Source organism: Myotis brandtii, unplaced genomic scaffold, assembly GCF_000412655.1.
Source record: "Myotis brandtii unplaced genomic scaffold, ASM41265v1 scaffold13, whole genome shotgun sequence".
Classification (NCBI taxonomy): domain Eukaryota; kingdom Metazoa; phylum Chordata; class Mammalia; order Chiroptera; family Vespertilionidae; genus Myotis; species Myotis brandtii.
Genome location: NW_005354595.1, coordinates 2,348,484 through 2,367,204, shown reverse-complemented (window position 1 = coordinate 2,367,204; position 18,721 = coordinate 2,348,484). Strand labels below are relative to the sequence as shown.

At 48.3% G+C, this 18,721-nt stretch overlaps 1 protein-coding gene across 1 annotated transcript in view; it reads right to left on the bottom strand.

The window, feature by feature from the left end:
• The window catches only part of EPB41L4B (erythrocyte membrane protein band 4.1 like 4B), a gene marked incomplete at its 5' end in the record, with an annotated part of 112,829 nt that overhangs the window by 70,799 nt on the left and 23,309 nt on the right, over nt 1-18,721 (bottom strand). The window contains 3 exons of the mRNA XM_014534454.1: nt 555-633; nt 1,857-1,899; nt 11,910-12,014. Coding sequence (XP_014389940.1) covers nt 555-633; nt 1,857-1,899; nt 11,910-12,014 — 227 coding nt within the window. The remainder of the gene's footprint in view (nt 1-554; nt 634-1,856; nt 1,900-11,909; nt 12,015-18,721) is intronic.

Below are 18,721 nucleotides of genomic sequence, written 5' to 3'. Positions count from 1 at the left end.
GACTCTCATTGATAAAAGGGTAGCTGGAGGGAAACCCCATGCTTAAAATGTTTTAGGTCTCTTTTGCTTCAACACTGTTTCTGAAGTCGGGCAGACATAAAAGAAATCCAGTGGGGCTGAAAGATAACACAAAGAGATTCTAAGAACGTTGGCACTGTAACAACCAAGGGAATATTGTGCAGTCCCTTAAAAAAAAATAAGATGGCAATTTTGGACTGAGAAAGGCTCTTCCAATCCCTGCCATCCCTTTTCTTACCAGGCACAAAAATAAAGTGCCACAGAACAACTACCCCAATCACCCAAGGTCAACCAAACAGAAATGTGAGAAGATGACAAATCTTTGCACGCTGGCTCACGAAGAAAAAGATCAAATTAAGCAAAGTGTGGATTTTCAACAGAATACAGAGATAAGCACAGGCCAAGTGCTCATAACTCCTGCTCAGAATATGAAGGCAGCAGAGGGAGGGGGAGGCAAACCCACAGTTTAGGAGACCCATACACTACACGTGAGGCAAGTGCGACGAGGGTGGATTCTGTTCTGCATCTTGTCCTACCTTGTAAACTCTTCACGAAGGTTGTTCGGTTCTGAAGAATAATATTTAACTCGAAAGTGCAAAGCATAAGCAGGTCCAGCTAAACATTTGGAGATGGAAGATTGAAGAAGATCGCGGAGTGGACAAAAGGAAAAACACATTAAATTAACACATTCAGCACTACCCTGGGAGGGCAAACAAAGCTAGTAAGTTCTTTTCCACCCTCGGCTGGAAAACTAAAAAGAATCACGTCAGCAACGGTGGCTTGGCTGGGCACCTCCTGCTGGAGGGAAACCATGATCCTCTAGAGCAGTGGTTCTCAACCTTCCTAATGCCGCGACCCTTTAATACAGTTCCTCATGTTGTGGTGACCCCCAACCATAAAATTATTTTCACTGCTACTTCATAACTGTAATTTTGCTACTGTTATGAATCGTAATGTAAATATCTGATATGCAGGAGGTATTTTCATTGTTACAAATTGAACATAATTAAAGCATAGTGATTAATCACAAAAAACAATATGTAATTATATATGTGTTTTCTGATGGTCTTAGGTGATCCCTGTGAAAGGGTCGTTCGACCCCCAAAGGGGTTGTGACCCGCAGGTTGAGAACCGCTGCTCTAGAGCAAGCATGTCAAACTCACGGCCCACGGGACGCATGCCTCGTTTATCTGGCCCATGTTAGCCTTTGAGTTTGACATGCTTGATCTAAGAGGAATTACTAAGAGTTGACATTTCATTCTCCCTGCTGATTCCCATGATGCTCCACACGGATATTAACTTTTTACAAAATACTAATGGGCTACAGAAAAGTGACACATAAACAGCCAAGTGTTCTGTAATCTAAATACCATGGAATTTGAAAAGATGACCCGTGCATTCACAACACTGAATAAATGTGGTAGGGACCACACTGGTAACCCCAGAGCTGGGCCTGACTCACAGAGCCCTCCTGCGCCCCATTTTCTGAGTCTACTCTATCGCTCATCAGAAAGGACTGTGACAATGTCTGGTCCTGCTTCTGAGCAGCAGGTGAGTCAGATCTCACTGGCAGGGGCGTATGACTTTAAATGAGAGCACAGTCTGTGTTTTTTTTAGTATCTACTAAAGACTCTTGTTCAAATCCTAAACTCGAACACGTGGCCAGAAATTCTAATTTCTCAATTTTTAATTAAGAAATTAAAAATGATCCGCTCAAAATGGAATCTTTTTAAATAATAGTTCCCGAGTTCTGGCGAAAACAGAACACCTCAAAACACTGGCACCTTTGCTTTCTCGATAAAAGAAATAGATGAGAAGGCCAAATGCGGCTTACTTACTTTTCATCTGCTTTTTAATGGGTTTGGAATGATCCAGCCAGTGCTGAAAGGAAAAAAAAAATGTTTCTTTAGGAACAGTGCATCAGCAAGAGTATACAGACCCGAGTTACCCTCCTCCACTACCCATAGTAATTCTACCCGTAAAAACCAGAGGCTGGACCGGATCACGCGTGCTTGGGCTGGGGATCTGCAAACTCCTTGGGAAGGTATAAAAAAACAATCTACTTATGCACGTAGTGAATTTTTTTTTTCTGGGGAAAAGGCCCATAGTTTCCAGAAGCTTTTCAAAGAGGAGCCTGAAAAAACTTAAAAACCCTTTAACTAACTGGTCTGTGTAGTCCCTTCTCGCCAGTGGAGCCAACGGCCTCTTCCTTCCGAGTTCAAGTTACAATCAATCTTCCCTAATTATTCCAAGTCTATTAATCTGGTAAAGACTACAAACTGCACTGCTGAGACGCCCTGATCACACTCTGGTCTTGTCATTGTCGCCCTAAACTCTAAAATTATAAAACTCAGCTCTAGCAGATTTGGCTCAGTGGTTAGAGCATCAGCCTGCGGACCCAAGGGTCCTGGGTTCAATTCCTAGTTGAGGGCACATGCCTCAGTTGTAGGCTCAATCTCCCGAGCTGGTCCGGGTGCGTGTGGGAGGCAACCAATTGATGTGTCTCTCTCACATCGATGTTTCTCTATCTCCCCCCCGCCCGTCCCCCTCCCACTCTCTCTAAAATTATAAATCCATAATTCATGACCCCTTTATTCTTTTGCCACAGAACCAATCGATGTGTCACTCTCACATCGATGTTTCTCTATCTTCCCCCCTGCCCCCCTCCCACTCTCTCTAAAATTATAAATCCGTAATTCATGACCCCTTTATTCTTTTGCCACAATGAAGATGGGGAGACAGGCAGGGACTTGCCTGAGAAACGTTTGTTCTGGTCAATGAAGGCGATTCAACTTCCTCTAGTTTTTACCAGAACAACCACTTTAGTCTTACCCATCAAGGCAATTATAAAACCATTACCCACACAGAACAGTTTTCTGTAACATCAAAGTTCTTGAGGCTGCAGTCCCGATGAGCCTCGAAAGCTTAGCCTCCATGGAAATGGGCATTTTTGGAATGTAACACTGTGAGCCCCTCGGTGGGAACTAACCCCGGTGGGCAGGGCCGTCGGGTCACGTCATCATTTCTGCGAAGAGCGTGGCACTCAGCCGGCCCTTATTAGATTCCCGAGACATCAATAAATGTCCACATATTTTAAGTGAGGCAAACTTTCCCCATCACTTCCCGTGCACTGGATGCACATGGTTAGAGCATCAGCTGGAAGGACACAGACAGAGTGGGTTTCTCACCAGCTGTTCAGAACCAGAGGCCATTCTGCCCATTGTCAACAGACTTCCAGAGGCGATCTGAACCGGGCACATTCTAACAATGAGCAAGGACGGGGCTAAATTAGCACTGTGTGTACTCCAGCCCTCACCAGAGAGCCCATTAGGGCTGTGTGGGAGGAGCAGGATAAGGAAACACAAAAGCAAATATCAGATGAGTTATAATACAATAAGCCGTGAGCAGTGCAGTGGGAGAACATGGGCTTCTGTCATCTCCACTCCCCTCTCCACTCCCCGGCTAAGCAACCGTGTCACAAACGCAGCAGATCACCGCAGCCGATGCTATCTCACAGGCACATGTACAGGAGGCTTTCTCTCATTGTGAGTGGCTTTGAATTGGAAATGACCTAAATGCCCACCAACAAAGACGGATTTTAAAAAAAAGGCTCATCCATATAATGAAATACTATTCCGCCTTTCAAACTGATGTGGGCCTAGAGTTACTGATGTGGCAAGAGACCCACAGCACAATGTCAGAGGAAAACAATCAGGCCCCATTTATACAAAATTAGTATTTTCTGTCGAGCTATGTCCAGAAAGATTTCAAGGGGTTATTTTTGGATACAGGGATATGAATACTGTTTACTCTTTTCCTTTTTTGAGTTTGAAGCATTTTTTTTTATTTTTTATTTTTTTTACTTTTACCAAGAAGATTATTTTCCTGGGGGTAGGCTGGGTGGACATTTGCATTATCCTTTCATTGGTCGTTTGCCTCTCGGGCAGTTTTTGATGATCCATTTGCCTCATTAGAAGTAGGTCTTGCTGCTGCCCTCCACCAGGCTGAAAATCCTGGACTTGGCCCCGTGGAGGAGAGCAGATACAGACTTGATGAAAGTATTATCATATGTATTTTCCTGCCAAAGTAAGTATCATGCAAATGGCTATGACTAAACCTGCTCTTCTCACTCTCAAATGAATTCACCATTACCAGGCCAAGGAAGTTCTCCCGCCACCAGCCTTCTAAGCTGATTAGCCCAGAGGCTCCGAGCTTAAAGGAGCTTTGCCCCATTTCTTTCCTATCTCAAGTCTCCTTATCACATTTTGGACAGAACAAGTATAAGCCCACTATTCCTCTATTATCCAACCCTAAACTTGATCCAAGTCCAACCCGTTTCCGTAGGTGTGGTTTTCCCCTGGGTGAGCATTACACTCACAAATACCCAGGTCCCAACCAAGATCCATGAAACAGAATCTCAGAGCATGCGTGTTTCTCAAAGGTGCCAGGTGCCCATTAAATACTTAGGGCTAAAGTCCTCCCCCATCCTCTCCTTGCCCAGGAACGAATGGGTCCGAATGACCTTGGCGATCGTGACACATCCACGGCCCCTTCTGAAAACTGCTCTCTGAGCTCTGCAAAATCTCAATTTCACAGTTTACCGGCCAGCCGTCTGCAGCCGGCGTTAACTCAGACAGATCACGGCTAGATGCCTCTACTGGACAGCAGGCTGCTTTTCCCTCTGGCCACGCTGCTGAAGGAGCTCCCTTATCCATGCAGGCTGGCCTCCATCCTTCCTGCCCAGCAGCCGCCTGGAGCCCTGCCCAGAGCAGGACCTGCCAGGATGGAGGCCTGTGAAAAGTCCGGGGCTTGCTAAGCTGGGAAAGGAATCAGAAACAGCTCCCTTTTCAAAGCTCCTTGACCCTGTGGCGTTCAGATGCAACTGGAAACCCAGTCACCATCCTAAAATGAGAGCTGATAAAACCGATCTTGTATCCAACCAGTTCAAAGTGACCTAACCTTCTTCTTAGCTGTGGGAGCTGACCAGACTCTGATCGCTGGTACTTTATGCCACAAAACTACCTCGTAACAAACACCCGGCACTAAGGCCCTATGTGCATTTAGTAAATCGAACCCTGGGTTTGGTTCGGAGGCCTGTAGCAGCAGGACCTGTCTCAGATGTTCACCTGCATCCTGGCTAAATACATCCAGGCCGCCTGTCAGCAAAGGCCCCGGCAACTGGCTCCAGCCCTCTTAACAGACGATTAAAGCATCACTGGAAACAGACAGGTGCATTTTTGAGCTCAAAGGGCAAGACATTTAACTCAAAAACTCTAATGGGTACTAGAAAGGGGGTTTTTGATGTGAATTTCTCACCCAAGTCTCATCCAAGGGCAAAACCCTTCCCATAAACCCTGATGTGAGATGACCTGGCAAAGCCCACCTGCTCTACTTGTGCAACAGAACTGGGTATGAACCGCGTGAGGCTGGCTGTAGAACGTCACTGCCTAAAATCTTGTGATTGGTGCCTGAAATGTGTGTGGGCTTGGCGGGGATATCTTGTGGGACTGAGCCCTTAACCTGCGGGATCTGAGCTACCTCCAGGCAGACAGTGTCAGAATTCATTGTTGGGTGGTGTGGGAAGAAAACAAAACACATTGGACCTATCACATCCATTTCTTTCTGAGGCCTCAGAGCCGATGAAGGTGGCCAGGCGGCCGTGGAGAAGGTGCATGAGGTGCCCAGGATCACAGCGCTAACGAGGAGGAGGCAGGAGTCTAACTCCCGCCGAGTCAGCAGCCAGCTCTGGATCTCCATACCACACACAGCTTGAAGTGCCTGCTCCGTCCATGGGAGGGATCTCTCCTCCTCCTCCTCCTCACCATTCACACCAGCTACTTGAGGTTTCCTGGGGGATTTGTCCACAGCTTCCCATTCACTACCAGTATTTGCACCCGGGCAGGAGAAGACTCGCCCTGCGGGCATTCAGAAACCGGCCGTGCCATTTCCGGAGCTGCTGCGCAGGTACGTGTACTAAAACGAAGGAGGCAGATCACATTTCAGGCCCCAGCTCGGCCACTCACCTGGTGTGTGGCTATGAGCAAGGGCCCCGAGCCTCGGTGTCCTCCTCTGTGCACTGAGCTAGCCCCTGGCACACTGAAGAATCAGCTGAGTGTCCATGGAAACTATAAGGCACCATCCAAATGGAAGGACAGTGACTTACTCCGCTCTTAGTGTTATACTCCCCCACTTCCCCTCCAAGTACATGGGAAGCAGTAGGGATCGCTCTGTGGTCTCCACACAAGTGGCAAACGCGATGACAACCACCAGCGATGACACACCCTCACCCTTCTCTCGCAGCGTTGGGCCTCTCATCACCCACCGACCCAATTCCACACTACAAAGACCGGAGGAAAAACACCTCCCAAGGCTTGAGAGAAAGGCCCAAATCACCTTTTCTGCACTTCCTGCTGTAAAACATGTCACCATAAAACGTCCCCCTTTTATGTTGGGAGGGGCTGAGGAATGGACTGACAATGGCCACACCTGTGGGACACCTGCCCGGCGATGGGCAGGGCTGCACCTGCTTGATGAGGAGGTCATTGCCCCTCAAATCCTGGCTGCTCCTCTGCTGGCTGGCAGTCCCCTCATCCTCTGTGGCCACCCCACGTTCACCCTCCCCCTGGGACACCTTGTTCATCTCATCCATGGTGCTGAGGCGGTCGGCCTCCAGGCCCCAAAGTGGGGGGCTGAACCACGCTACTCCCAGAACCACTTGTCTGGCTCCCTCCCCAGAATGTGGCAGCAGCGGCAGGGTCCAGCTCGCCTCCGCACTATGGAGCTTGGCATTGAGTAAGCTCCAAGTCAAAGTTTGCTTAACAGCTATTGACCGAATGTTCTCTTTCAGAGTGTGTGTGTGTGTGTGTGTGTGTGTGTGTGTGTGTGTGTGTGTGACGTTACCATGTGCAATGGAAGGAAAGTGCTGGGCTTTGGAAGGTGGTCAGGTTCTGAGTGGCACCTCTGTCCCTTACTTTAACGTTCACAAGTTAGTGTCTCTGAGCCTCAGCGTCATCATTTGTAAAATGGGTCTGTCCCCTGGTCAGCTGTACAGATCGGTGATGAAGAATGTTAGACATGAATTACGTAAAGCCTGTAGTTAGATGCCTCAATCAGAGAGGGTTGAGGGGGGGAGGGGACTCAGTAAATAGCAGCTGTGAGAAAGCTGGGTGGGGGGGTGCAGGCTCTCCCAAGAAAGCTTTGATATGCGAAATCAGAACCCTTGCCCCTGCTTGGAGCTGTTTAAAAGCGAGGTCTACTGAGAGGATTCCCAGGTGGACTTCCCGCTTTGACATGGGAAAGGAAACAGGAGGCCCCAGCCCCAACAGCTAAAAATAGGAGATGCCAATAGACTCTGACCTTGCTGCAGGGCTGGGCCGGGCACTATGGAAACCAGGCTTGGCTCTGCAGGGAGCTGGGCCCGGAGCTGGTGACTTACTCAGAGCTGTGCCAAGAGCTCTGCCTGGGCCAGCCCTCTGGTTTGCATGTCAGGGGCTGGGAGGGGGGGTGTCGATCCTTGCAGGAGCTTCAATTATGAAGTAATAAGCCAGGCCCCCATCTATTATCCCACTGTCCCCAGAAACACACCTGCCATCACATCCAGTCACCTGCCACCAACAGCACTGTGCCAGGTTCTCAGAAAAAGCCATGATACCCCAGAAGCAGAAGGGCTCCTGTGGAGACTGCTAAGGGTTCTCCCCCAGGAGAGACAGCCTGCAGGTCCCAGCCAACCTCAGCCTGTCATCTCTGGGGCTGTGATGACTTCTGGTCCCCTTCAGAATGTCCAGCTAGGAAGAGCAAACCCACACCCAGCTCAGATTACAAAACCGCTTCCGTTCCCTTAGTTCACAAAGCCCCTCAATGCCCCTGTGACGCAGATGTCACCACAGTGACGACGACCGAGGCTCGAGAGCCAGAGTGCCGAGAAGAGCACTCGAACCTGAAATCATAAAATCTGGGCTTGAGTCAAGCTGTGCTTCTCACTGAGTGACTCGCCAAGGTCTAAGGCTTTGGGTTCACCATTGAGAATGGGGTGGGGAACCCCTTTTCTGCCAAGGGCCATTTGGATATTTATAACATCATTCGCTGGCCATACAAAATTATGAACTTACAAATTAGCCTGCTCTGTGTGGTCAAACATTTCATTAACTCGCACCTAATGCCTTGGCAAGGCCAGACCAGATGATTTCTCGGGCCTTTTGCGGCTCCCGGGCCGGATGTTCCCCACCTCTGATCTAGAAGATGGAAATACGTGGCTCCTAACATCTCTTCTGGGTCTAACGACTGAGGTTCTCAGGTTCTCTTGGCACAGCTCTGTAAGTCACCAAGATAGACCCAGCGAAGAAGAGGAAATCCTATGTCTTCGGGTCTAATCAGAAAGGCTTTGTTTATTTATATACACAAATAAGATCCCCAGGCCAAACGAGCAAGCTGTCCCAGAAGGCAAAATAAGCTCAGCGGTTCACACAGTGGAGGAAAACCCTCTGAGAGCTCAGGATGTGCTCCGTGATGGAGTGTCACCTGAGATGGTCTTGAAGGGTGGCCAGAAGTTGAAAGGGGCTGAGAAAGGGCATTCCAGGAGGGGAACCAGCACCAACAAAGGCCCAGCAGTGAGTGCAGGCATGACCTGCACCCGGCCTATAAGGAGCCCAGGTTAGAAATCACACCGATTAGCAGAAGGGGCCTGGGGCTGCTGGGGCCACACGCTCCTGGGTCCTAGAATCGGGCAGATGAGGACCTTGTACCTGCTTTTTGGGGGGAAGAAAATCACATCCGTTCACAGAGCGGGATCCTGGAAAGGCTTTAGGGCCTGCAGAGAGCTAGCATCTGTACGTGTCTGACCTGGGAAGGAAGCCTGGATCCCGCTGTGAACACACCTCCTGCCGCACGGTGACAGGGCACCGGAGGATGGGACAGCTGGCAGCCAAGCGAGCAGACGTCCACGGTAAAGTCTTTCGAAATGGAGTCGCATCTTTGGCTTTCTGGGAATCCGAGTGGCTGGAGAGGGGTCATCTGGGGAGGAGGTCGTGCCACCAGGGCAATGGGCACTTGGCTCTAATGGCAGAAATGAGAGAGAGCTCCTCCCTTCTAATTAAGAAAAGATGTGTGAGGCAGACATGCCTGCCTCCTCTCTAGACTCGGAATCACTGAGTATTAGAACGGGAAGAGCTTTTGGGAGAATAGGTCCAAGAAACCCATTTTACAGATAAGGAAACTGAGAACAAAGACTTGTCTAAAACCCGCCAAATGAGTCGGGGGCAGAGCCAGAAACAAGGCCCAGGTGTGACTGCTAGCCCAGGGCCACAGATATAATGAAGTCAAAGCCACCACACGGTATTCCACAGGTTAAAGACACAGGAGAAGGCAGAATAGAGAAGAGTTTCAGGGAAGAGGAGAGCTGACGAGTGTCTGGTGCTGGGGACAGAACTCAGGAAGAAGCAGCTGGAAATGGAACTGTCCTTGTAGGTTTGGGGAAAAAACGCTGGAGAAATAGGCTACTCCCTTAAGACAAAATGGCAAGGAGGAATGGTTTGTCTTCAGGGGAAAAAAAAACCAGGAATTTGAGCGAAATGAGCTCAGTCTTCTCAGGAGGAGGTAAGGCCAATTTGAAGTTTTATGGGGACTGGATTACATGTTTGTGATCAAGATTTAGAAAGGGAACTGTGGGGCACATAAGAGTACATTGGGGTCCTGGCAGGTGTGGCTCGGTTGGTTAGAGTGTTAGCCCGTGCACTGAAAGGTCATTGTTCAATTCCCGGGTCAGGGCACATGCCCTGGTTGTGAGTTCAAATCCCAGTTGGGGTGTGTGCAGGAGGCAACCAATTAATGTTTCTCTCTCTCTCTCTCTCTCTCTCTCTCTCTAAGAAAAAAGACAAAAAATAAAAAACCATATTTGGGGGTGGGAAAGAGTCCATGAGGGGCTAATGAGGCTCCAGAAGGAGCTCGGGGGTTTGGACTTCTCTGAAACTGTGATCTGTGCTGGTGCCAACAGGTGCCAACAGGCACAGCCGTGACTCTCCAGCAATGCTTGGCAACCAGGAGAAGCAGCAGAGCAAACAGATGGGCCTGAATGTCAAAGGGGGTTCCAGGGACAGTCACGGGGACAGGAGAATCAAAGGGCACCGGAGGACACAGGTGAGATGGCCGAGGCTTTGCCAAGCCTGAAAGAAGGCAAGGGCAGCGGGCGGCCGGGAGAGGGGAGAATGAGGCAGGAGGGGATCGTCAAGGCCGAGGCCAGATGTAGAGGGCCTGGAAAGATGGAATCAAGGGAAGTGATCGTGGAATGGGGGACCACAGAATTCCGGAACTTGGAGTGGTGACAAGACCCAGAGTGCCTCTGGGTGAGGTTTGGTCAGATGAAGCTTCAATGAGAGGAAACAGTGTCCAGAATATTTAGAAGGATCAACAACTTGAATTCTGAGGTGGCCAGAGCCTTGAGGGATGGGGAGAACATTGCTGAGGTCAGAGGGCAGGGAATTGGGCAGGAAGGTGGAAAGAGAAGGGCTGGTCTGCCCCTCCCCGGGGCCCTGGTGGGCTGGAGTGAGAGTCTGCAGATGGGAAATGGAGAAGAATCGGGACCACTAGCTCAAAGAGATACTGTAACTAGGATAGATTGAAGTCCTGATTCCACTGTATCATCTGCATGCTCAGCATCACACTAACAGTCTCAGGCAGACCCAACTCCCAGGCATCGATTTTGAGCATCTTCACTTTACAACCGTCACGTGGGGCTCCCAAGATGTAATAAAAAGTGTTTTTCGGGTAGAAAGGCTTCACCACATATGAGGAGCTCCTGGTTTTTAGCTTAAACATCTCCTATCAGGGGAACCCACCTTTTTTTCTTTTCTTAAAAATATATTTTGTTGATTTCAGAAAGGAAAGGAGAGGGAGAGAGAGACAGACATCAACGAGAATCACTGATCCGCTGCCTCCTGCACGCCCCCTACTGGGGATCGAGTCCACCACCTGGGTATGTTCTCTGACAGGGAATCGAACCTTGACCGCCTGTTTCATAGGTCGATGCTCAAACACTGAGCCATGCCGCCTGAGCAGGGGAGCCACCTTTTCACATACTACCATAGCACCGCCCCCTATCCTATCTATCCCTTACTCTGCTTTATATTTCTTCACACTTATTACTACCTGTCACCTTGTATTTGTGTTCACTGCTTTATCCAAAGTGCTCAGAATGGGGCCCATGCAGGAGAGGCACTCACTAAATATTTTTAGATTGTTGAATACATTACCTTCGAAACCCAAAGCTAGATTTTGTTGGGAGGGAGACCTGAAGTCATTCCTGCTTTCTACATGAGGGATTCTAAGGGGTGGCGTGAGCCTCTCCACTGTGAACACTTCTGTCTCAGGCAAAGCAAGGGAAGTCTTTGCTGACCTAACACCACCTCCTGGAGCCTGCAAGATGGTTCTCGAGCAATGCCAAGACCTGCTCCGACTGCCCCGCCCCGAGCTGGCTGGGGCTCAGCCCGGTTCACAGCACCTGCTCTCCACGCCCAGCAAGTCTGCACCAGAGGATGGTGGTGCAGCCCCTTCTGCTGGTTAAAAATAGCAGCAGCTCCACCGGAAGAATTCTCACAATGGTGTCTACCTATTCGAGAAATGTGCCCACACTGCATCCCTACACGTGGAAGTGCTTCCCTAATGCATCCCCGTGCGCGAGATAAATGTTCCTTCCCTCTTCCTCTCCCGGTTGTTGGCCACCTGAAGGGTGGGGCATCGTCAGTGCATCTTACTGGAGCACCATCACCAGCATCCCAATGCTCGTCATGGCAACATCACAGTTTCACTCCTATGTTCCTCTACCAATTTCTAGCCGCTGTGGATCTGTGATTAGCAATGAAAAGCTGATCTGCCCTGAAAGGAATCAAAGGAAGACATACCGCGACCTGGGCAGAGTCGAGGAACTGGAGGCCGAAGTAGTCTGTTTCCACAAGGTCCAGGTGGTACACGATCTGATCAAACAGGTCCTGGCCTTTGGCATGTTTCTGGAAAGCAAGTGGATAGATGAAGATTTAGGACATGACAGTCGGGTAAGAAACAAAAAGATTTTTAAAAACCACTTTTCTCTGTATTTTGCATATATATGTATGTGACACAGGATGCAAAATTTTAAAATTTTTAATTGGCTGTAGTATAATACAAACTCATGATTAAATCTAAACAAAAACCCACCACACAAGGATATTAAGGAACCAACACCTTGAAAACTGGTAAATAAAGGCGGGGGGGGGGGAATCAAACATTGATCCTGTCTTTATTGTAGCCCTAGGTAATCAAAGAGTAGATGACGCATATACAAGAATTAACTCAAAGTGCATCAAAGACCTGAAAGTATGAAACTCTCAGGATAAAACACAATAAAACATAGGCGTGAATTTTCATGACCTTGGATTAGGCAATGGTTTCTTAGATGTGACACCAAAAACATAAGCAGGAAAATAAAAAAATAAACTGGACATCATCAAAATGTAAAGCGTGGGTGCTTCAAAGGACACAAAGACGTCAAGAAAGTCTGAGCATTGACAAATCACATGTCTGATGAGGGATTTCTATCTAGACTACAGGACTACTGCAATTCAATAATAAAAAAATAAACTGGACATCATCAAAATGTAAAGCTTGGGTGCTTCAAAGGACACAAAGACGTCAAGAAAGTCCAAACACAACCCAGAATGGGAGCATTGGCAAATCACATGTCTGATAAGGGATTTCTATCTAGACTACAGGACTATTGCAATTCAATAGAAAGGCAAACACCCCATTACAGAAGGAGCCAAGGATGGAGAAAGAGAGTTCTCCATAAGCCCATGAAAAGGTGCTCAATGTCACTGGGGAAATGCAAAGCAAAACCATAACGAGACCCCTCACTTGGATGGCTATCATCAAAAAGACAGAGAACAAATCTTGGAGAACCTGGAACCCTCAGGAACTGCTGCTGGGAATGAAAAATTGTGCAGCCACTTTAGGAAACAGCCTAAAAGGTCCTCAGACGGTAAAACATGGCTTCCATTGGCCTCAGCAATTCCACTCCTAGGTCTATATTCAAAAAGCATGACAACATGATGTTCACACTGAAACTTGTACAAAAACCTTCAGAGCAGCGTTATTCATAATGGCCCCAAAGTGGAAGCAACCCAAGTGTCTATTAACCAGTGAATGGATAAATAAACTGTGGCCTCATCCACAAAACAGAAACAGTATTTCACCATAAAAAGGAATGAAGTTCTGACACATGCTACAACATGGATGGACCCTGGAAATTGAAAACTAAGTAGAAGCCAGTTATGAAGGACCACATAGTAAGTGAAATGTCCAGAACAGGTCAATCCAGAGATAGAAATTAGAGTAGGGTTTGCTTATGGCTGCGGCGTTTGTGGGGTGGCCACTCAGGTGAGTAGAGCTTTTTTGGGGGGTGAGGACGGCGGGGGTTAATGAAATGTTCTAAGATAATGATTGTGTTAACAGATGCACAACTCTAAGAATATACTAAAAGCCACTGGATTGTACACTCCAGACAGGTGAAGTGTATTGTGTGTGAATCTCAATAAAGCTTTCGTAAATAGTAGATGGGCTGAGTTTTTCATTTATTTCCAACAAATAAACGAAGAAGGAATACAAGAACTGCAATATCTCAAATTTGCAACTTGGCAGGCGCTAAGCATTGGGTACCAGAGGATACTAGCATCCCAACGGAAGACAACCAGCTGTTATGTACCTCCTGGTAAAGAACACCCGCCCCCCCCCGACACAGAATCTCGCCCCCCTGGCCTCTCTCTCCACAGCACTAGATCCAACTGCCAATGGCAAGAAATACAGAGCAATGTTCTAAACTACCAGCATTCGATAAGTAGACTAGAAAGGAAGAAGAAGCTGTGATTCCAATTACATAGAAATATGTACACGTTGTTCATGGATCACTCGATATAAACAGGAAATCTGCAAAAACTAGAATAGCTGTGTTCCACCGTGCCAATGATTCATTAGCAGGTTTCCTTGGGATAAAACTAGTTAGAATACAGCTTGAGCAGCAGAACATCGCAAAAAGAATTGGACCGGGCCCAGCTGGTGTGGCTTAATGGTTGAGTGTCGACTTATGAACCAGGAGGTCACATTTTGATTCCCAGTCAGGGCACATGCTCAGGTTGCAGGCTCGATCCCCAATGCGGGGCTTGCAGGAGGCAGCTGATGAATGATTTTCTCTAGCATCATTGATGTTTCTATCTCTCTCTCCCTCTCCCTTCTTCTCTGAAATAAAATATATATATGAATTGGGCTGGGAGGGAGCAAGAGACCCGTGCTCTAGGCCCAGATGCACCACTAAAGGTGACCTGAAACCATTCATAATTCCCCCAAATCCTCGTGGCCACTCTGGGCTTCTCCTGCAGCTGCAAATCAGAAGTGATGCCCTGAATATACAGGGCCACCACACGCAACTGGTCCCATAGCCAACCTCCTCCCCACCATTCGGCATGTAATTTTAACACACAGAGAGTATGGACTGAAAAAACACAGTTCTACACATGCCAAATGAGGGAGGTCAGCCCAAGTTCCCGTCTAGGTCATTCCAAGTCTTGCTTTTCTGATGTGTTTCTAAAATGGTTCTTAATTTAGAAAGAGCTCAAGGTGGCTGCTGGGAAAAGAACCCGTCTCGGGGCGGTGAGTGCCTTCTGCCAAGCCAGACGGGCTCCTCTGCTGGTAGACCCTCAGCTGGACTTAGAGGTGGCAGACAGAGGGCTGGTGGATAGGAAATCTATTTTTACTCACTTAGAAACACTTTCCCCCACCCAGCTCCCTTCATCAAGCATGTTCTTTGGTCTCTTCTGCTGGAAGAGAGAATTCCCAATGGCCCTTTCTAGCTCTCAAAAGAAGCTGGTAAAAATGATGAGGACTGAAATAGAGGGGTCCTCAGAACAGAGTCCCAGTGGGTTAGGGGTGGGACGAAGACAGCAGGGTCAAGGCCACAGCACTTGAACCCACCACTTCTCACTCCTCCCAGTCTGCAGGGTGGACACTCTCAACACTGAGAAGGCTCCAGATAATGAACTCACCTGCACTGCCAGCCAGCACATCCCACCTGGGGCAGCCCCTAGAAGCCCGCAAACTGTCATCTCAGGCTTAGCCCAAACATTCCCTCCTCAGCAGCTTGTTCCCCACCCCCCCCTTATCACATTCACACTTATCACACTGCACCGCAGTTGCCTGTGCTCCTGTTACTGACTTCAGACTGAACACTCCCTGAGGGCAGGACCAGCCGTGTTCATCTGAGCACCACCTCTCCTCCATCCCAAAGCAGTGTCTGGTTGGCACACAGCAGCTCCATAAATGCCTGTTTGCTGCACAGATGGAAGGATAGAAGGATGGGGGGAGGAAGGAAGGAAGGAAGGAAGGAAGGAAGGAAGGAAGGAAGGAAGGAAGGGAGGGAGGGAGGACAGATGAATAAGGGATGTGTATGGGGTCTGGGGCCAAGAAACAGACCTTCCAGATGGGCTGTGCACCAACAATAGACTGATATTTCATAAGCGGCAGGCTGAAAATGAGAATACCCTCGTTAAAATCTTTTCAGATGAAGTATCCCAGGAACAAGCACCTAGGAAGGGTGCTCTACTTCCAAGGCTCTTTCCCTAAACACAGTTGTGTGGCTGTTGTGTAAAGTGCTGTCTAGTGGTTACAATAGGTGATCCATTACTATGACCAGACTAGAAGCCACTCCTTGTCAGCTCACAGTCAACTAGGTCTCCCCCTCTGTGACGAATCCATTCATTCAACAAATATTTACCAATTGCGCATCAAATTCCAGCCATTATTCTAGGTGTTGGCGTACACTGAGGTCACAAAGTCTGGAGGGGAATAGCTACAGGAAGTCCTCACCAAGTAAGTCCTTCCCGGAAAGCAACGGCATCCAAACATGGGGCAGCAATGCCAGTATCTCCCTGCCTTCCAAAGCAGAATATACAAAACGTAAAACCTTACTAAGTCCAGATCACCATTCTGGAATCCCATGATGCTCCATCTACTTAAAGACACATAGAGCAAGCTGTCCCCAAACACAGCAGGGCAGAGAGGGGTACCCATCAGCCTTGCATCCACGCCGCCTGGTTTTTCTTCCCCCCATCTCAACCCACCAACTTTTTTAAAAAAATTGATTTCAGAAAGAAAGGGAGAGGGAGAGAGAGATAGAAACATCAATGATGAGAGAGAATCATTGATCGGTTGCCTCCTGAACACCCCCTACTAGGAATCGAGCCCACAATCCAGCCGTGTGCCCTGACTGAGAACCGAACCAGTGACCTCTTGGTTCCTGGATCAATGCTCAACCACTAGCCACACCCGGTGGGGCTCAACCCATCACTTTTCACAAGGACCAACAATCAGTGGTTTTGAGTGGGCATGTCTTTCTGTAGCAGCTCCTTCAGATCTGACAGCAGCTAAAAATAACCAAAACCATGTATAAAATACGAGTACTGAGTTGCCAGCTAAAGACTGGGTCAGGCAGGCAGCCAGCAGGGAAAGGTATGGACACTGTGATATCTTTGCTGGACAGTCAGTCAGAGGTGCCCGGCCATGCTCCTGATAAAGAAGGCTGCTGGACAGCTGATGTCTCAACTGTCCCCCCAAATATCCTGACCCTCTTAGATAAGAGGCACCTGGCAATGTCTTAACTGCAATGTTACAGGCCCTAGAAGAACAAAGAAGATACAAGCCAATCCATCCAAGCCTCATTAGACTCAATAGCATAAGACATGAGGCATCACAGGCAGGTTTGAAAGGAGGAAATAGGCTGTGGGTGAGTGTGCCAGTCGAGCTATACATCCTAGTCATGAACCAAAACAGAAGGCACGACATCTGGGCAGTGAAATGACTTCAGGAGCCATCTCCTGGCAGGCACACGAGGCTCTCCCGTGTCTCCCTGGCTCCACATCCATCAGATGGCATGTCCCTCTGCATCCGACTTCAGAAAGGCTCCCTCTCTCTCTCACGGCTCTATCACTCTCTATCAGGCCCATCACCGGCATGGACCATAGCAACAGCCCCAATCCTCTCATTCAAACTGACTCAGGATTTATCCTATTAAGAACACTATGAGTCCCAGACTGTCACCCCATATATCAGGTCTCCCTCCTTCTAGCGTCTACCTCCTAAAACCATCTTCCCCGTTTGCCGGAATGGTCTTCACACACACAGAGTGGCCCAGGGCTCTCTGTCTCCGCGGCCATTGCTACTAAGCCATCCTAAACAAATATAAACGGTTTACTCCAGGATGTCAGGAACACAAATATCTGAAATGACCGGATAAAGTTACCTTGAAATTTCATCATAAGTGAGAAAAACAATACCCCCCCTCACCTCCCGCCTTATCCCGGGTTTCACCTTCTATGTATGGTTTCAGTTACCGCAGTCAATCGCAGCCCGAAGATATTAAATGGAAAATTTCAGAGATAAGTCCTAAGTTTTAAACTGTGTGCTGTTCTGAGTAGCGAGATGAAATCTCTTGGGATGCGACTCATCCCTTTGTCCAGCGGACCCACACTGTACACGCTCCCCACCTCTTAGTCCCATAGTAGCCACCTCGGTTATTTGACTGTCACAGCATCGTAGTGCTTATGGTCAAGTCACCCTTATTTTACTAATGGACCCCAAGTGTTAAGAGTAGTGGTGCTGGCGATTCGGACATGCCTAAGAGAAGACATAAAGTGCTTCCTTGAAGTGAAACAGTGAAAGTTCTCAGCTTAAGGAAAGAAAACAAAATCTTATGCTGAGGTTGCTAAGATCTATGGGATTATGGAAAAAAATTATGCTAGTTTTGCTGTCGCACCTTAAACTGCAAAAGTTACAGCCTCGGTGCATGATAAGTGTTTATTAAGATGGAAACGGTATTAAACGTGTGGCTGGAAGAACAGAGCAGGAGCTCTGACTGTCAGCAACCTGTGGTACCAGACAGCACTGAACCTCTAACCTACACAGAGACTTCAGCAAGGGGTCCCCTGAACCAAGTGACCACATCCACATAACTTTTATTACACGATATTATAATTGTCCCATTTTATTGTGAGTTGTGGCTGTTAACCTCTTACTGTGCTTAGATTATAAATTAAACTTTATCACAGGTATCTTTATAAAGGAGAAAACATAGTATGTCTAGGGTTCGGTACTATCTGCAGTTTCAGCATCCACGGTGGGTCTTGGAATATGTTCCCCGTGGGTAAGGAGGGGGCTGCTGTCCCATCTCAGCCCTCAGTAAGACTTGGTGACTGGAATGCTACGATGCCAAGAGCCTGCAGAAGTGCCCATAATCCGCTGGATGCAAGGCCAGGCTGTCCAGCTTATACACCCGCCTTCCTATTGCAGAGCGCCTCCATGTTTATCCAGGGCCCGTGACCCCATTTTCCAGAGAAGGAGACTTTGCTTCAGAAAACATACGTGACCAAGTTCCTATTGCTTGTAAGTGGCAGACCTGGAATCAGGACCCAGCCTTCCTGAGTCTTAGGACAGAGACCTTTCTACCTCACCCCACTGCTTCTCTAGTCAACTCATGTGCCTCTTTGGCTCCAAGCACATGCAACATGTCCTGCGGACAAGAAAAATGCCTTAAGCCCAATCCAACATGCATCTCCTGAGCGCCTACTTCATGCCCCGTCTGAGCTACAGATGGGATAAAGGGCCAGGTGGTCCAACGGAAACCGAGCTCACGAGG